This window comes from Leuciscus leuciscus (genome assembly GCF_965113295.1).
Source record: "Leuciscus leuciscus genome assembly, chromosome: 21".
Classification (NCBI taxonomy): Eukaryota; Metazoa; Chordata; class Actinopteri; order Cypriniformes; family Leuciscidae; genus Leuciscus; species Leuciscus leuciscus.
This window is the reverse complement of record NC_138745.1, coordinates 11,081,380-11,096,756: the sequence shown is the minus strand read 5'-3', so window position 1 is coordinate 11,096,756 and position 15,377 is coordinate 11,081,380. Positions and strand designations below refer to the sequence as shown.

Sequence of the window (15,377 nt, the reverse complement as noted above, 5' to 3'; positions counted from 1 at the left end):
ACGTCTGCCATTGCCTGACAGGGTCTGTATCGCTTTTACTGGCACTATGTAACTTCGGTGTTCGGGTAGTAACAAGAGCACAAAAAGAACTACAAAATTCGACTGCTTTACGGCATACGTCACTTCCCCCACCACTTCGTCAAATTTGGACGTGAGAGGCCAACCAGCGTTTGTTTTCGGCTTTCGTGCGTATGTTTTTGTCATGGGGGTTGTTAACACCTGGCCACTTAATGCATTTTCTCAGATCGGATAGCTATCCGATCGTGAAAAGTCCAGGTTTAAATGCCATCCGAAACGCATTTGAGACGGATTTGAATCCGATCCCTCAAACCACTTCAGGAGGAGATCTGAGACGCATTCCAGACGAAACTGGACAAGTGTAAATGCATATGGTTTTTGAAACCACATATGTAAATTGTACTCCTCCCAAAAAAACATGTGAGAGCGTTGTACAGGCTATATGTTATATCCAGATATGACGACGCGCTGGAACACGCATCACCGCAGATGAGCAACTGCATCAAGCCAACGTGCAAACTATCGCAAATCAAAGTGAAAGTAAGTCGCAGATGCTTATCACACAATCATCATCATTAAAAGTAAAGAAACGAAATGATCTTAGCAGGGCTGTTACTGCTCTCTCTTATTGCGGTCTTTGATTTTGAAATTTTAGCTGATGATCTATAAAATGCAGCTCATATCTGTTGCTTTCGGTGACGTGCACTCCATTAAATCTGCATATAGCGCGAGAATTGAAGATCGAATTTAAATCCGTTTCGCAAAAATACATTTGTGACCAGGTGTAAATGGAATCGTTTTGATAAATCAGATAGCTATGCCTCACGAATTAGTTTGCCAGCTGAACTCAGGTGTTGTGAGGTGTATTTATCACGTAGTCCATATCAGACGACGCTGTAGACGTTGATTCCTGCGATTATCATGAGAACAGCTTTCAATATCTCACATAATTATCATAAATAAGCCTAACGTAGAGGTTGTAAAGTGTAAACGAGCACAATTTGCAAACTATTATGATAAATTGCAATAATCATGTCTAATGACATCATAACGGCCAATGTTATGAAATAATGCGACGTACATTTAACTTAATTGATGTTATCTGGCATTTTGTAATGTTTACATTCCAATAAAAACAACACAAATTAAATTATACAGTAGGCCTAGACTATAGACTATTTACTTGTGATTTAGCTGCAATCATGTAAAAACGTTATAATATAATTTATTTACGACAGTGCAAGTATTCCACAGCGACTCTAGGGGTCGCTGTTTGACAAAAACACAATTTCAACTTAGTGTGGCTTTAAAATGTCTGAATAGGTGACAAGCCCAAAATTTTAAAATTCTGGTAAATTTACCCTTTCAACAGATTTATTTCTTAAAAAGTTATAGGTTTTAATAGATTTTTTAAATAATGATAACCTATTCTTTAAAATTATAATAAATTTGAAAAAGCTTTTTTTTTTATCATCCAAAGAAATAGAACATTTCCAACAAATTGCCCAAACTTGACTAGTTGATTAGTGTGATGAACTGTATTCTCTTTTTTATATAATTTTAAGATTTAATATTTTTAACAGCTGCACTTTAAAGAGGATGAATTTAGAGAAGTTTTACCATGCTGATTAGTTACAAATGTTAGCCTATAAAGTCTGCGCCTGATAAACAGATGTAGTCATTCCTTGTTTTGTTGATTGATACATTTATAACCTATATAATAATTGTGTTATAAAATAAATAAAATAAATAAAATAAATAAAATAAATAAAATAAATAAAATAAATAAAATAAATAAAATAAATAAAATAAAACTGCATTATCACTAATACTAACAGTCTAGTGATCTTGTTAGTACACCCAAAGCACAACACACTAAAACCCTCTCAGAGAAGTGGTCTCTAAATTAAACGTCGGCCTCCTGCAGGGCTTATTTCCTTTTAAATTTAAAACTCATCACGCTCGTGATTTTCTTATTCATCCATTAATTTTTTTATTGCTTGTGTCAGTAACTTTAAGCAGTTCTGAAAAGCTGGATATAATGACCAGAAAAGTCAACGATAAAGCAAAATCTACATCGACTGACACGTTTCTCATCCTCATTACATAATTAAGTAACTTCTGTTCAGTCTCTTGCCAGATGTGATGCAGGAGAACTTTGTCATTAATGTAAGTTTTTCTTTTTGTTTGCAGGTTTTTAACCTATATAGTGTCACTTTTTAAAGTTTTCATTCTCATATCAAGACATCCTGTTTTGCAGAAGACTTCTTAAATGTATTCAGTGTTTTTCCTTATATAAAATAAGGTTGTTTTTTTACCCCATATCCTGTGTTGGAATTAATTTAAGAAAGTTATGATACAATGTCAACCCTGTTGTCTGTGTTCTGTATTTTGCTTAATGTATTTATGCTTTTTGGACACTGAGAAATAAAATTTGCTACTACAATTTAAAATATTTAATTGGACCTACAACACTGTTTGGTAAACAAAATGTTTCCATTGGCTCAATATATTTCTGATTGAGCCCATGTTAACAGACTGTTGTCACAACTGATAAAATTCAATTCACAGAAATGAAATTAGGCCATTTGGAAAAATTTAGATGTGACCAAATCACTAGAAATTTTTGAGTTGGAGAGGTCTGAAATGTTTTACAGTGAAGAAGCCAAAAGAGGGGGGGGGAGCAGATCTAAAGTGCAATGACTCTACATAAATGATTAATGCAGGAGAATCAGTCTGAGTTTGTGTATCGAGTGAGAGGTGAGCAGGTTATGTCCTTGGCATGTTCAGCGGTGGAAGTAGGAGTCACTGCAATGCTGAGCTTTGACCAGTTTCAAACATCTCTCATATTTCACAACTATCATGAATAAGAACATCCCTTTCGACTCTCTTCCTTCAAAAGAAGCTGCATTCAATGCTTTATGCCTTGCAAACTTAAACATTTGCTTGATGTAATATAATAAAAAGTGCTTAGGGAATTTGCTGATTTAAAAGTAATTGGGGTCATGATGAATTGAGAAATCAAATTTCCCTCATCTTTTGACATGAAAAGGGTCATTGTACTTTAAAACATGCAGTAAGTTTCAGAATTCAAAACTTCCTTGTTGATCCAAAAACAGCACAAATTATACTGAAAACGATCAAAGGCGGCTCCCTTTTTTATGATCACTGGAGCTGTCAGTCTGTTATAATCAATGAACCTGTCAACACTTCACTAGGAATGTCTTATTTATATAGTGTTTGCAATGTTTTAGTTATGATGCAAGCATTCGTGAGAGTGCAGAAACTGAGTTGCATCACTGCACTAGTGCGCTCAACAGACATGACTGTGATCGGCTACAATGCAACCTTTTATGCAGTGGGTGTAGATCTAAATATAATGATGCAAATCAAAACTTTAAGATTATTTAACCTCAGAAGCTGTAATAGTGAAGATATGGTAAGTTTTGTAAAAGTGTTCCACATGAAATGCTTATTTCATATGCAAAAACATTACCCAATCAGAGCAGTGGATAATTAAAGCAAGAGCAGCAAGTCTTGCAAGTCTTACTTAGCGTATAACCAGAAGTTATTCTGGTTATTCTCCTATCAACCCAATTCATGTGATTAGAGGTTTCTCCATGTAGACTTCCCTTTTTTGCAAAAGTTACTGGGTTCACATGGCAATGGTACAAGTTTGTGAAACATTTCTGACACTGTCAAAACATTTCACATTTGTTGCTATGGCTGTACTTTTCTAAGTATTTTATTGTTCCTTGCTTGACCATGTTTAAAAGTCTTTTTGTGGTTAGATATAAGAGAGACAAATGCTGTCAATAAAGCTTAACTTGCACTCAACCTGGAATCATTTTAAAGGGTCATTACTGAACTATGTAGGAGTGCAGGGGTGCTAGAGCCTGCAATTTTCTGATAAAAATGATGATTGCGATTAAAATGTGAATTTGCTTGTTTGTACAATCTGGCCAAAATTTTGGCGACTATCTCTCAACGTGCCTATAAAATAATAATATTATTATTATTAAATATAAAAGTGATTAAATAAATCAATAAGAAATATTACTATAATAATACTATTGTACTTTTAACTGTAAAATCATCAAGTATTTCATAATTTATATTGCAACACACTATGCATACTATTATTTATGGAAGTTCAAACGTTGAACCATCTAACTTTTATTTTGATGAAAATCACAGGAAGCCCTTAAAACTTTGTTAAAGTACCCCTGCAGTCAATCACTGTATCCCTTAAAACTCATCTTTGATCATCAAAATTAAATTAAATTCCTTAAATTAAATATCCTAAAAATAGCTTGAATGTAACTACACCCTTGCCTCATTTAGTATATGTGGTTCTATGAATATGAAAATTAGCCCCGCCTCCACTCACTCGCACCAGCTCAGAGATCTATTTGTTGACGACCACACGTTGATGTGATTGGTTACAAGGTAGTTTGTGATGTCAGAAAAGCCAGTGATTTCAATTCCGTTCTTTGGTTCACTGGAGTTTTAAGGAGAAAATACTCAGCAATGGTGTTGACTTATGCATTTGTACATGGTTTGTCTTAAAGCATATTAAAAACACCACATAGACATATAAACAACATTAAAAGCTTGATTTTCACCAGAGGGGGCAACACAGCGCTTCGGAGTGCAAAAAACGCGTGGGAAAACTTCAAGAAAAAAAATTCAGTCATTTGCATACGCAATTGACACCGTTCATATGCAACACTCCCATTTTCTCACGCAGTGAAAAATACATCACAGCGCAAAGAGGACACAGACAACGTGACGGCAGACAAGACAGAGCAGGCTACTTTTGATAGGAAATAAAGTCTCAGCTTTTAAATTATCAATTTTACTATGAAATTCAAATAAATGTGGATTTGATGCTCTCTAATGTGCCGTGACAGATCGCTGTAGCATTCATCTATTCCTCTTTACTAGTTATATTATAGCATGAAATAAACATGAATGAATATCAGAAGGTATGTAAAAAAAAACTTAGTGAAATGGCATCATGTCTCGTGTAATTACTCAGTGTTTAAACAGCGGAAAGACGTCAATAAAATTATTGTAAAAAAAAAGTCAAGTGACATTACATTTACTGGCAGAAAGCCATTCAATGACCATAAACTCGATAGTTAGCAAGAAAAATGACCTCTGAGCATTTTTCAAAAAATACATGTAAAATATTTTTTTCAAAAAATGCACTATATTACAGTGTTTCCGCTTCATTCATTCTGCCGTGGTGGTCCGCCACAGCTGCAGCTTCTCAGTGAGGTCTGATATTGTGCATACTATTGTGTTATTGTTAAGCCCCACTAAAAGGCATAAAAAACATTGTAAATAGGGATGCGCGGTATACCGGTACTGCAAAAATACCGGTATATATTATATTTCAAACGGTACAATATCATAATTTTGCTCAATTCGGTATTTGATGCGCTGCTGTTTCGAAGTTCACCGCTAGGCGGCAGTGCGCTACCCAAACTGACGCGGGTCACGCAAAACCGGCAAACGTGACAACGGAGGAACACGATGGATCAAACAGATGAAGCTCATTCTACACATACTGTCTATGATTCTACACGCCCGAAATTAATAAATAAAGAGAGCAGTAGGAGTGAAATATAGCATTACTTTGCTTACAAAAGTAATGAGAAAGGTGAAGCAACAGACCTCAATGCACCACTCTACAAACGCTGCTTTAAATTAGCCACGGGAGGCAACACACTCTGGCTAAGCACTTGTCACTTGCTCATCCTGACTTGTTCAAAGAGTTCAGAGATCGACAGGTGAGCATCATTCAACTGATTTAATTTAGACTTCTATTCACAACACTGATCAGCGCACATACATAAGAGCTTATCAATTAAATATGATACGGTAAACACGAAAGCTCAAATGTGCTTGCATGACACGCTAGAACCAATGAAGTTTAGGTCTCATAATTTTTGCACATTCAAACAATCATATATTAATTGAATTTGAATGAATAAAGAGATTAGTAATATTCATTTTAGTATTAGTGCTAGTAAAATTGCTAGTGTGGCGACCCCTAGGAATCAGCCGAGAGAGAAAGAGTAATAGTAGTAATATGGATATTACTAATATGAATGTTAGAATAACACTTTACAATTAAGCTACATTTGTCAACATTCATTAGGTAACCTGACCTAACAGTATTATAACATGTATTAATCTAGATCAATCAGTAATTATTATTTAAATATACTAATACATGTTTAGCATGTTAACATTAGCCTACTTTATGCAATGCATTAAACTAATATGAACCCAAACAGTACTCAAACCAAGATGAATAAATGCTATAAATGTTGATAATTCTCTGTTGACAGCTAATGGTTAACATGTCATTTCATTATTCTATTATTATTCTATATTACTTTATTATTATAGATATTAACCTATTTTAATTGTATCATTTCAGGTTTTTTCTTTTCTTTCCAAAATCAAAATTTAACCTAGGCTACTGTATGACTGTTTTTTTTTTATTTATTAATTTTTTTTTACATTTTGATACTTTTTGTTTGCATATTCGGTACTGCAGAGTTTCAAGCAGTGTTTTTTAATAAAATAGTTTCAATTCACTTAAATTTTGAGGCCGGTTATTTGTCACCTGTGGTATCGATTTAGTATCGATACCGAGGTATTAGGTTCTGGTATCGTACCGAAACCAAAATTGTGGTATCGAGCCATCCCTAATTGTAAAGCACCATAAAGTTTTCATGCACTGTATTCCAAGACTTCTAAAGTCATTCGATAGCATAATGTGAGGTAAAAATGAATATTTAAGCCGTTAAGTTAAAGTTAATGGAAACTCATCTCTCTTCAGTCATTCTCCATTCAGCATTCAAAAAGTACGTCGCGTTCGGTTACGACAGTAACACGATGACACTCCATCCAAGATCAATGTTCCCATTAGAATACTTTATTTGTAGATAAAGGTCTATGGTTTACATAAAATGACCTTCTCTTGCTGGAGTTTATTGCGCTTTCTAAATCATATTCCTTTCTCCCGGGTGTCTGTTAGATTACAGCACTGGAGTAGAGTGAAATTTAAAACTTAAAAGAAAAGGCTCAATAAACTGTTGCATAGATATAATACACTAAGCATCAAATATCTCTTCGATTTGTGCTTTGAACTTTTCATTGCGAAGCGTTGCACGCTCTGACTTCGCGTTGCTTCAAGTGCATCATTCTGCGCACGGGATGCGCATAATCGCTTTACCGCTCTAAATTGGAGCCTTTCATATTATAATACTTGGGGGAGGTTTAAACATCTGGGGCAAGGCCCATGGGAAGAGAGAATATGGGAATATGCCGATAACTTAGAGAGCAGGGTGGCCGGTGGCCGATAAAAAGCCGATATATATATATACACACTTTATATTTATTTTAATCAATATTTAATAAATTAGAAAACAAATCTTTAAAATAAACACTTTTACTTCAGATGGCAACTTCTTGAATCTGCAATCCTATTACAGTATTTTGCACAAATAAAGTATTTGTTTAAAAATATATGAATGTGAATAAAAAGTAAACACTGTAACAGGGCACTCGTAATCTGGTAATTTCGTGTGCACTGGTAATCATATTTTTTCAAATAAAGACAAGGTAATGCTAATTTTACATACAGCACACAGTGAAAACGATATGTAATCAAGCGCTGCCGCGCTTTTCTCAAGGCCAATTTATACTTCTGCGTCGGGTGCGCGTAGAAGGTACGGCGTAGCATACGCATTGACGTGTACCATACGTCGTACCCTTCGCCGTACCCTGACGCGCACCTCCTCAAAAAATTAACTACGCGTCGCGGACCGCAAGATCTGTGATTGGTCGGCTGGATAGCATCGCGCTTCCTCCTACGCATTTCCGGAATGATCTTCTGCACTCTGCACCGCCCACCCGCCATTTTTAAATTCCGAAGATCAGTGAAGAGCCATGGAAATAGACCAAGTGACCGAGAGATTGCTTGAAGAAGTGCGGAAATACAGCCATCTGTATGACTCCTTCAGTCGCCATTGCTCGTAGAAACCTAAACTCGAAACAGCCGCGAGGAATGTAAACACAGTGGAACATTAAAACCCACCCGCGCCAACTAGCGTTTCGGCGGTGTAACTGCAGAGCAACACAGACATTCGCAGAAGTATAAATGCTCACGACGGCGTCGCCTACGTGCGTAGCCTACGACGTACATTACGGCGTACACTCGACGCAGAAGTATAAATTGGCCTTCAGGCGCTGGTGTTCTCAGCGCCGCCCGTCAAAATAAAAGTCCGGAGCGACGTCAAAATAAAAGTCCCACTTCCAACACAGACCAATCAGAAAAACGTATCGGCCGATATATCGGCCTTGGCGATATATCGGTCGACCACTAATTATAAAAACTTTATATGCAACTGTATACAAATCAGTTGTTAATTTTGACCTTTAATATTATAGTAATGTACCAGCAGACTGGGCTTTCGCTGAATTAGTTGAGATTTTTTTCAGTGTACATGTACTATACCAGATATATGCAAATGAATTCATATTAAATCAAATTGAAACTGTATCAGAATCTAATCGCAAGCTTATGAATAGAAATAGAACAGCGAAACTTGTGTCAATGTCCAGCCATAATAAAAACAAAGTACCAATCATTGTAGCAGTTGGGCTATTGATGACTTCTGAGAAGGACAGAAAACCTGAAGGAGATTCGTCCATACAGTTGGCACGAAGTTCATTAAAAAGACACTAGCCAGGTTTCCATCCAAGGATTTTTTGCAAATAAAAGGTTTAGCGCATCAAAATGTTTACAGATATAGCTGATGGAAAGGCCATTTAATATATAAAGTTATCTATAAGCAAGTAATTTAAAGGCTAATACCCCCGGAAAGTGTAAACACTGTGGCGCTATCAAAACATTGCTCTGTTTAAGCATTTTTATGTTTAAAGATCAATCACGACTGAATCAATCATAACCCCAGAGAAGACATTAACTGCAGTCCACAGTCGTAATAATGGCTGAGCAGTAAGCGGGGGGTGAGCAACATAACTACATTACTGTCAATGTCATTACAGATAAAATTCTAAATCCATGACCGTTCCACCCTCTGCATTCCCTACACTTCCGTTAATGTACACAAACCAGAAAACAACAAATCAAACGCCTTCATTTCTTTACATAGATGGCATTTACTTTGGTGAAATGGGCAAAACATCCTTCTGATTCTAAATGAAATTACAGAGTACATCACGCTCCAAAACACATACTGGCATCAACAAACCATCAGCTGAATGATGGAAAAGATTATGCTATGAAACTCACCTTCTTGGGTCCACTGAAAATCTTCCTGCTGCCCTCCTTGGCTTTCTCCTGAGCTTTGACCTGAGGTTTCCTCACTGTTTCAGATGGGAAGGGGATTTCTGGGAACTCCAGAGGATCTGTAAATCCACAAGCAAACATCAGCCATGTACCTGCTAAATACAGTATCTCACAAAAGTGAGTACACCCCTCACATTTTACCAAACATTTTAGTTTATCTTATCAAGGGACAATACTATAGAAATGAAACTTAGATATATTTTAGAGTAGTCAATGTATTGCTTGTATAGAAGTAAATATTTACTGTCCTCTGAAAATAACTCAACATACAGCCATTATTGTCAAAATAGCTGGCAACAAAAGTGAGTACACCCTAAGTGGTGGTGGTTGAGGAGAACATCTCTCCACAAAGATGGCCTAGGCTATAAGAAGATTGGTAACACCCTGAAACTGAGTTACAGTACAGGCCAGGGTCATACAGGGGTTTTCCAAAACGGGTTCCACTTGGAACATGCCTCATAAGGGTCAATCAAAGAAGTTGAGTCCTCGTGCTGTGCAGAAGCTGGCTTCAAAAAACAGACGCATGAGTGCTGCCAGCATTGCTTTAGATGTTGCGGAAGCGGAAGGTTAGCTTGTCAGTGCTCAGAACATACGCCACACACTGCAACAAGTCAGTTTGCATGGCCGTCGTCCCAAAAGGAAGCCTCTTCTGAAGCTGACTCACAAGAAAGCCCGCAAACAGTTTGCTGAAAGCAACCTGTCAAAGAGCATGAATTACTGGAACCATGTCCTGTGGTCTGATGAGACTAAGATAAACTTGTTTGGCTCAGATGGTGTCCAGAATGTGGGGCGACGCCCTGGTGAGGAGTACTAAGAAAATTGAGTCTTGCCTACTGTCAAGCATGGTGGTGGTAGCATCATGGTCTAGGGCTGCATGAGTGCTGCTGTTACTGGGGAGCTTTGCTTCATTGAGGAAAACATGGATTCCAATATGTACTGTGACATTCTGAAGCAGAACATGATGCACTCCCTTCAGAAACTGTGGCGAACTGCATGATAACAACCCCAAACACACCTCCAAGATAACAACTGCCTTGCTGAGGAAGCTGAAGGTGAAGGTGATGGAGTGGCCAAGTATGTCTACAGACCTGAAACCTATTGAGCACCTGTGGTGATCCTCAAGCGGAAGGTGGAGAGGCACCATGTGTCTAACATCCAGCAGCTCCATAATGTTATTATGGAGGAGTAGAAGAGGATCCCAGCAACAACCTGTGCAGCTCTGGTGAATTCCATGCCCAGGAGGATTAAGGCAGTGCTAGATAACAATGGTGCTAACACAAAATATTGACACTTTGGCCACAGTTCTGACATGTTCACTTAGGGTGTACTCACTTTTGTTGCCAGCTATTTTGACAATAATGGCTGTATGTTGAGTTATTTTCAGAGGACAGTAAATACTGCTATACAAGCAGCACAATGGCTACCATAAAAAATATCCAAGTTTAATTTCTATAGTATTGTCCCTTGAGAAGATATACTAAAATGTTTGCTGAAATGTGAGGGGTGTACTCACTTTTGTGAGATACTGTAAACAAAGGCACAATAAAAGAGCAAAATAACAAAAAAAAGCAACACAAACCTGTGTAAATGTCGATGTCTGAATCAAAGATATGATATATGATACATGATATGATATAAATATATGATGTATACATATCTCATAAAATAACGGCTAATTTTGGACCATTATGATTTTTATATTGATTTTGATGTTTTACAATGATTTATTATCATATGTTGATGTATAAATTAGTTAAAATGTATTCATTTTTGTATGCGCCGTCAGTAAATAATGTCACAATGCAAGAAAAAAAAGAAAAAAAAAACAGCCCTAAAAAAACAGGCTTCATTTTCTGTATGCAAAAGTACTTAATTTTGCAATGAAGTAGAATCTAGATCTGTACTTGATGACATTGTGAGATTGGGGAGTGTCTGTGCAGATTTGCTATGCACTCATGCAGGTACTGCGATGTAAACAGAGCCCAAAGTTAGATCCCAAGAAAGAGTGTTGAGTGTAAATACTGACCGTCTTTAAGGCAGTGACTGTCATCTGCAGTGTGACTGCTCTGAGAGTCCTGCATCTCCATGGGCTGAGGACTGTCAACATCTGTCTCTATAGACATCAGTGGCACTGCTACAGCTGCCGCAGCCTTCCTCTTGGCTCTCCTCCTTTCAGAGGATCCCTCGTCTTCCTCGCTGTCACTCTCACTGAGTTCATCAAAGCCAAAGTATTTGATCCTGTAGTTAGAGCTTCCTGAAGCAGAGTCGTCATCCTCAACAACAGCATCAGCATCATCAAACCCAAAGAGCTCCAGCTTACTGCTCTTCATCTTGCTCTGTGTGGGTTTGGAACGACTAAAAACCCAGACAAACAGTCAGAATCTCACACATGTAGACTTCAAATCAATCATGAAAGAATGAGGCCAAGTGAGAGCAACCAAATGAATTATGAATTTAACAGGATTATATGGAATCTTTTAGGGTTTTTTCTATGTACATACTTGAAGTTGGTATCTCCAAATTAGGACTGGTGAATCCAAAACTTTGCAATCCTCATGCTAGCATTCTCAAATTATTTGATTTCATTTGTTACATAGGGCTGTCACAATTAAAGTACCTTTCAAAAAAAGTTTCTCAGAGTGATCAGAGCCACCGAAACTAGATGACATCACATAAATATTTTTTAATGTCTTGAGTTGGATGGAGTTAATGTTCATTTCTATTTTATTTTAAGGCACCAACATTCACATGGCTAAGTTATTTTTTCTTTATTATTTGCTTAGGGCAGGGCTCTAGACTGTGACTAAATGGTTGCATTGCAACCCCTTTTGTTGCCACTACCATTTTGACCAACTAAGCGCTGCCTTTCTGTTGCGTATGAGAAACATGAAATAGCAGACAGCAGAATGGTATTCAGCCAAAAGCAGAATGAAACCGTGCTACTTGTTTGAACCACTCCAAAGAAACCATTTAACAGCTCAGCCCAAAAGAGAGCACAGCGTGAGCTTAGAGCAAATGCATTCACTCGCTGATGGGTAAACAGAGCTGTAAGATCCCCTTAGAAGCGTTTGAGTTTGGTGCAGAGGTCTATGTGGTATTTTTAATATACTTTAAGACAAACCATGTGCAAATTCATCAGTTAACACCATTGCTGATATTTTCTCCTTGAAACTGCAGTTTAACAAAGACTTGAAATCGCCCTCGTTCCCTACGTCACAAATATGTTGTAATCAATCCTGTCAATGTGTGGGGCTGGCTTTAGCATATCATTACCTATATGCGGCAAAGCAGGGGGGTCTCAAGAGAAGCCAGGTTATACTGCTAATATATGAAACTCCCACAGAGGCGGGGACTAATTTGCATATGCATGACTTGGCATACTAAATGAAGCAAGGGTGGAGAGTTTCATTCAAGCTATTTTAAAGCATGAAGAAATTATTTTCACAGGAATTTCTTTTTAAAATGTCATTTTGATTATCAAAGATGAGTTAAGAGATACAATTATTGACTACAGTGGGACATTTAGTGTAAGTGGTTTAGGTTGGAGCTGTGGATTAATAGTAAATGAGTGACAAGTTTGAGTTCAGCTTGTATCACTTCAAAAAGAGGCTCAAATAAAAAGACAGACACTACAAATTAAGAGCATTGTCCAAAAATAGTATGAAGTACAGCTCAAAACAAATTTAGTACTAAGAATTTCACGTAATTACAGTAATGTTCTTACATTAAACTATTACCTGAGAGGTTTGATTTCTATCTCGGTTTTCTTCTTCAGTCTTCCTGCATCTCCTGGACCAGCCGCTGGGGCGCTGGCCATGTACTCCTCCATACTTCGGTCCATGGAGTCCTGGAAGGTGACGTTAAACATGGAAACACAAGACGGGTGCAGCACTGTGTAGTCTCTCGTCCGACCTCTACTTGTCGTTTTCCCAGCATTTTCGGCCCCACTGTTCTGCAACGTTTCCGTGGAGCTATGACTGGAAGCACTTCCACTCCCATCAGCTCCACCAGGCTGTTTGCCTTTACTGGGTCTGCAATACGTTCTGCAGTTGGACGCCCTGAGAACAGACTGAGAGTGGTCCTCGCTTTCAGATGGCTCAACAGGAACATTAAACTCCCCTTGGGCAAACTCTTCTAACCGAGTCTCAGTGGAGGATGTGCCCTGAATGTTGCTGCGACTGTAACTACTGGATGCCCACAAGGTAGATGGAGGGTTTTTATGTCCGGTAAAGAGGGATGTGGAGCGTGCCCCCAGTCCGACCACAGCGCTCCAGGCATCATAAGAATCCTTGTCCTCTGTTTTTTCAGACTTTAACGTGGTAGACTGAGCATAAGGTCTCGTGTCGCTTTCAGAAGGGTTTTTGTACCATGAATAGCTGTGGCTGTCAGTGCTCTCAGTGGACCAACTCGGGGTCTTCCCTACAGAAAAACAAAATCAGCAGTAAAAACATCAGTCAGACGTAACAGAACTCTGACTTCAACTAAGTACTTGACCAGACCATTACAACTGTTAGATATAGGCCTAACTTCTAAAGCTGTGCTACATTAGTTGTTTGTTTCTCTCACAAAAATGACTATAAGGATGCACGATAATGGTTATTCATGACTATTTTGCTCAAATTATAAAAATCACAATTAATCATGATTGTTCTCATTTGAGAAATTTCTGAGTATCGACCGATACCAGCCCAGTTTTTTTTTTTTTAATCAAGTAGAATTTCTATAACTCTGTGATGAACACAATCTACTTAATACAGACAACTATAATGAAAAACAATAAATAAAAAATATATATATAATCAATCTATGACAAAACTGCAATTATAAACTAGATTAGTGGATAATTCAGCAGTAAAATTTACTCTAGAAAAATCACGAGTGCACAATAATTGTATAAAATCTGAAAATTAAGTGAAAAAAAAACATTTAGTGGGGAACAAATAAGAGACAATAAGTGTAGTACTAAATCTGGTAAAACGTTACACATTGCCCTTTGTATTGTTGTAAAATACATTCATGAAAAACAAGATAATAAAAAAATCAAAAAGATCAAAAGAATTTTAGGCTATATATATATATATATATATATTAGGGATGGGGCCGATCCGATCCAGTATCGGTATCGGGACCGATACCAGCGTAATTCACGTATCGGATTTTCCCGATCCAACCTGCGGAGATATCCGATATCCTTGAGTCATGTCTGCGCTTTAACGTTGTCTGCTGAAATGACTCCAAAAGTGATTCCCGCCGGCTAGTCTGCTAGCTGGCTGCAAACTGCGGAATGGATTTCCTGAACGGAGGCGCGGCTCAATGAGACACAGAGTTATGAGACACGCCACCGCTCAGGAAATCCATTCCGCAGTTTGCGGCCGCTGTGTGGAAATTCTTCACACTGGAAACACCGCAGAGCAAGACAGCAAAATGCAATGTTTGCAAAGCCGTAATTCAGAGCTCGTTGAAGCTCCCTCGCGTCGTACAACACAACGAATGCAATCAAACATTTAAAAAAGCACCACGTTACTGTGCGTTCACACCAAACGCGAATAGCGCGTCAAATTCGCGTCTGCCGCGTCTAGTTGGACGCTTGAATATTTTGAATCCATTCGCGCGCCCAGAGCGAAATTGACGCTCGTAAAAAGCAAAAGTTTGAAGCGAAATTGACGCGCGTCTGAGGCGAAATCCGCTTGTCTGTTTGCACATGGCTGATGTTGATCGAGCATTCATCGAGAGAGTTACAGCATCGGAGCGAGGATCACCCTTTAGATAGTGTGTGTGTGTGTGTGTAAGATGTTTACACTTGCACTTTTCTTATATTTCAAGACTCAAGTATTTGACATTTTGGGAATGTAATAAATATTGACATGACCTACAGTTGCATATTTGTTTTCAGAATGGGATTTTTCCTGTTAACAGGATTTACTGTTTTTCTGACTTCCTTTTCTGACCTTATACTTACCAT

General features: G+C 37.8%; 1 protein-coding gene and 1 long non-coding RNA gene across 2 annotated transcripts in view; one reads left to right on the top strand and one right to left on the bottom strand.

Moving 5' to 3' along the window:
- Positions 1-15,377, bottom strand: part of waplb (WAPL cohesin release factor b) — a 61,978-nt gene that overhangs the window by 31,994 nt on the left and 14,607 nt on the right. The window contains exons 3-5 of the mRNA XM_082151396.1: positions 13,153-13,834; positions 11,442-11,770; positions 9,359-9,474 (exon numbers count right to left, since the gene is read on the bottom strand). Of these exons, the coding sequence (XP_082007522.1) occupies positions 9,359-9,474; positions 11,442-11,770; positions 13,153-13,834 (1,127 nt within the window). The remainder of the gene's footprint in view (positions 1-9,358; positions 9,475-11,441; positions 11,771-13,152; positions 13,835-15,377) is intronic.
- On the top strand, positions 1,813-15,295 carry LOC309484926. The gene is made up of 2 exons (XR_014201006.1): positions 1,813-2,547; positions 14,530-15,295. It is a non-coding gene; the product is annotated as an uncharacterized lncRNA (long non-coding RNA).